The sequence below is a fragment of the Elephantulus edwardii genome, unplaced genomic scaffold, assembly GCF_000299155.1.
Source record: "Elephantulus edwardii isolate Elephantulus edwardi_28Jun2011 unplaced genomic scaffold, EleEdw1.0 scaffold00038, whole genome shotgun sequence".
NCBI classification, from domain to species: Eukaryota; Metazoa; Chordata; class Mammalia; order Macroscelidea; family Macroscelididae; genus Elephantulus; species Elephantulus edwardii.
In genome coordinates, this window is record NW_006399788.1 from 9789435 (window position 1) to 9791075 (window position 1641).

The 1641-nt window shown below is 34.3% G+C and overlaps 1 protein-coding gene across 1 annotated transcript in view; it reads left to right on the forward strand.

The window, feature by feature from the left end:
• The window catches only part of ADAMDEC1 (ADAM-like, decysin 1), a 23095-nt gene extending 22179 nt beyond the window's left edge, over positions 1-916 (forward strand). Inside the window, exon 13 of the mRNA XM_006884913.1 lies at positions 827-916. Coding sequence (XP_006884975.1) covers positions 827-916 — 90 coding nt within the window. The remainder of the gene's footprint in view (positions 1-826) is intronic.
• The last annotated feature ends 725 nt before the right edge of the window (positions 917-1641 follow it).

The following is a 1641-nucleotide window of genomic DNA, read 5'->3' on the forward strand; positions in this document are numbered from 1 at the left end:
CTCTTTAGTATCTTGAATTCTTCCCTGTGCTTTGGCTTCTCTGAGCTCCAGTGCAATTTTCAGAGTATCTTCTGACATCCATTTTGGTCTTTCCTTCCTCTTCTGTCTTTGCAATGACCATTTGCACTCTTCCTGGATGATACCTTTAATTTATTAACTGTTTTACAAAGTTAATTTTGTCATGTATTTTAATAATATTACTTTCATTTCCCCTCAATCTCTTAGTGTGATGAAATATATAACTTATTAAGTAGAGTTGAGTCAGCTTTAACATTTTAGGTTTTCAAAAAATACAGCTTAGGAGGTAGGTTTTAGAGAATTCCCAGTGGTCTCTCACATTTGCAATAAAGTGTTTGGAAGATTGAATAAAAAATATGTCGTTTAATGGAGAATAAACAATTGCTATGCTACTATCTCATTTAAGCTTTTGCATGTGTACTCCAATAAAAAGTGTGTATATGTATTTGTTACCATCTCTCAATCAGAATTGCATGAACTTGGTAAAATAATTTCTATTTTCTGTCTTTTCTATTTTTCAATAGATTGCATAATATATTTCCTTAATTAATATACTAATAAAATAATCTATATCAATTTACTTAAGAGTATTCCATTGATTATTCTTTTACTGGACTCAGTAATGTTATTTTTCATTATCTGTAATTTTTTCCAATTATTAAAGTTTCTTGGTTATTCCCACTGGAATTTGGACTACAGCGTAAATTTAAATGTTAGGTTTCATTTCCAAATTCAACTAGGATTCTATGAACAAAATCTCTGGAGAAAAGATTTAACCTACTTTTTTTCATGTATTTTTGTTTTTAAGGAATGTACCAACTCTTGCTGTGAAGCGTTGACTTGCAAACTGAAACCTGAACCCAATTGTAAGGGAGATGCTACAAACCAAGCCATGTAAGATACTAATCTATTTTTTTTTCAAATACTTCTCACTTTTATTTTATATTTAAGAAGGATATTATAAATTTAAAAAGTTACTGAATGCTTGAAAGGAAACAAAAGCCATAGTTATGAATCTGAGTAACTAATTTGTAAATCTATGTATATTTGGAAATTGAAGAGGACCAGAAGTGCTTGCTGCAGAAGGTGAAGGACTGCAACTTTAATCATGGATTGAAGCTCAACATCAAAAAGATTCTCACCACTGGGCCAACTGGCAGCATCATAATAGATGAAGAGATTGAGATTTTTCACAACTTTTGTCTACCTGGCTCCACAATCAACACCCTTGGTGCTAGCAACCAGGAAGTCAAAAGACCAATTGCACTGAGAAAGTCTACTCCCAGGGACATCTCCAGAGTACTAAAGAGCAATAAAACATCAGTCTGGAGACTAATGTGCGCCTGATCCAGGCCATAGTCTTAGCAATTATTTATTATGTGTCAGAAAGCTTGACAATGACAGGGATAATTGGACAATTGGAGAATTGATGCCTTTGAGCTGTGGTCCTGGAGAAGGGTATTGAATATACCATGGACTACCAGGAGAACAAACAGGTTTGTCTTAAAGAGGGTGAAACCAGGCTGCTCCTTGGAGGCAAGGATTCTGAAGCTTTGTATGACATATTGGGGCATGTTACAAGGAGGGACCGATGCTTGGAGAGGAACATCATGCTTTGAAGGT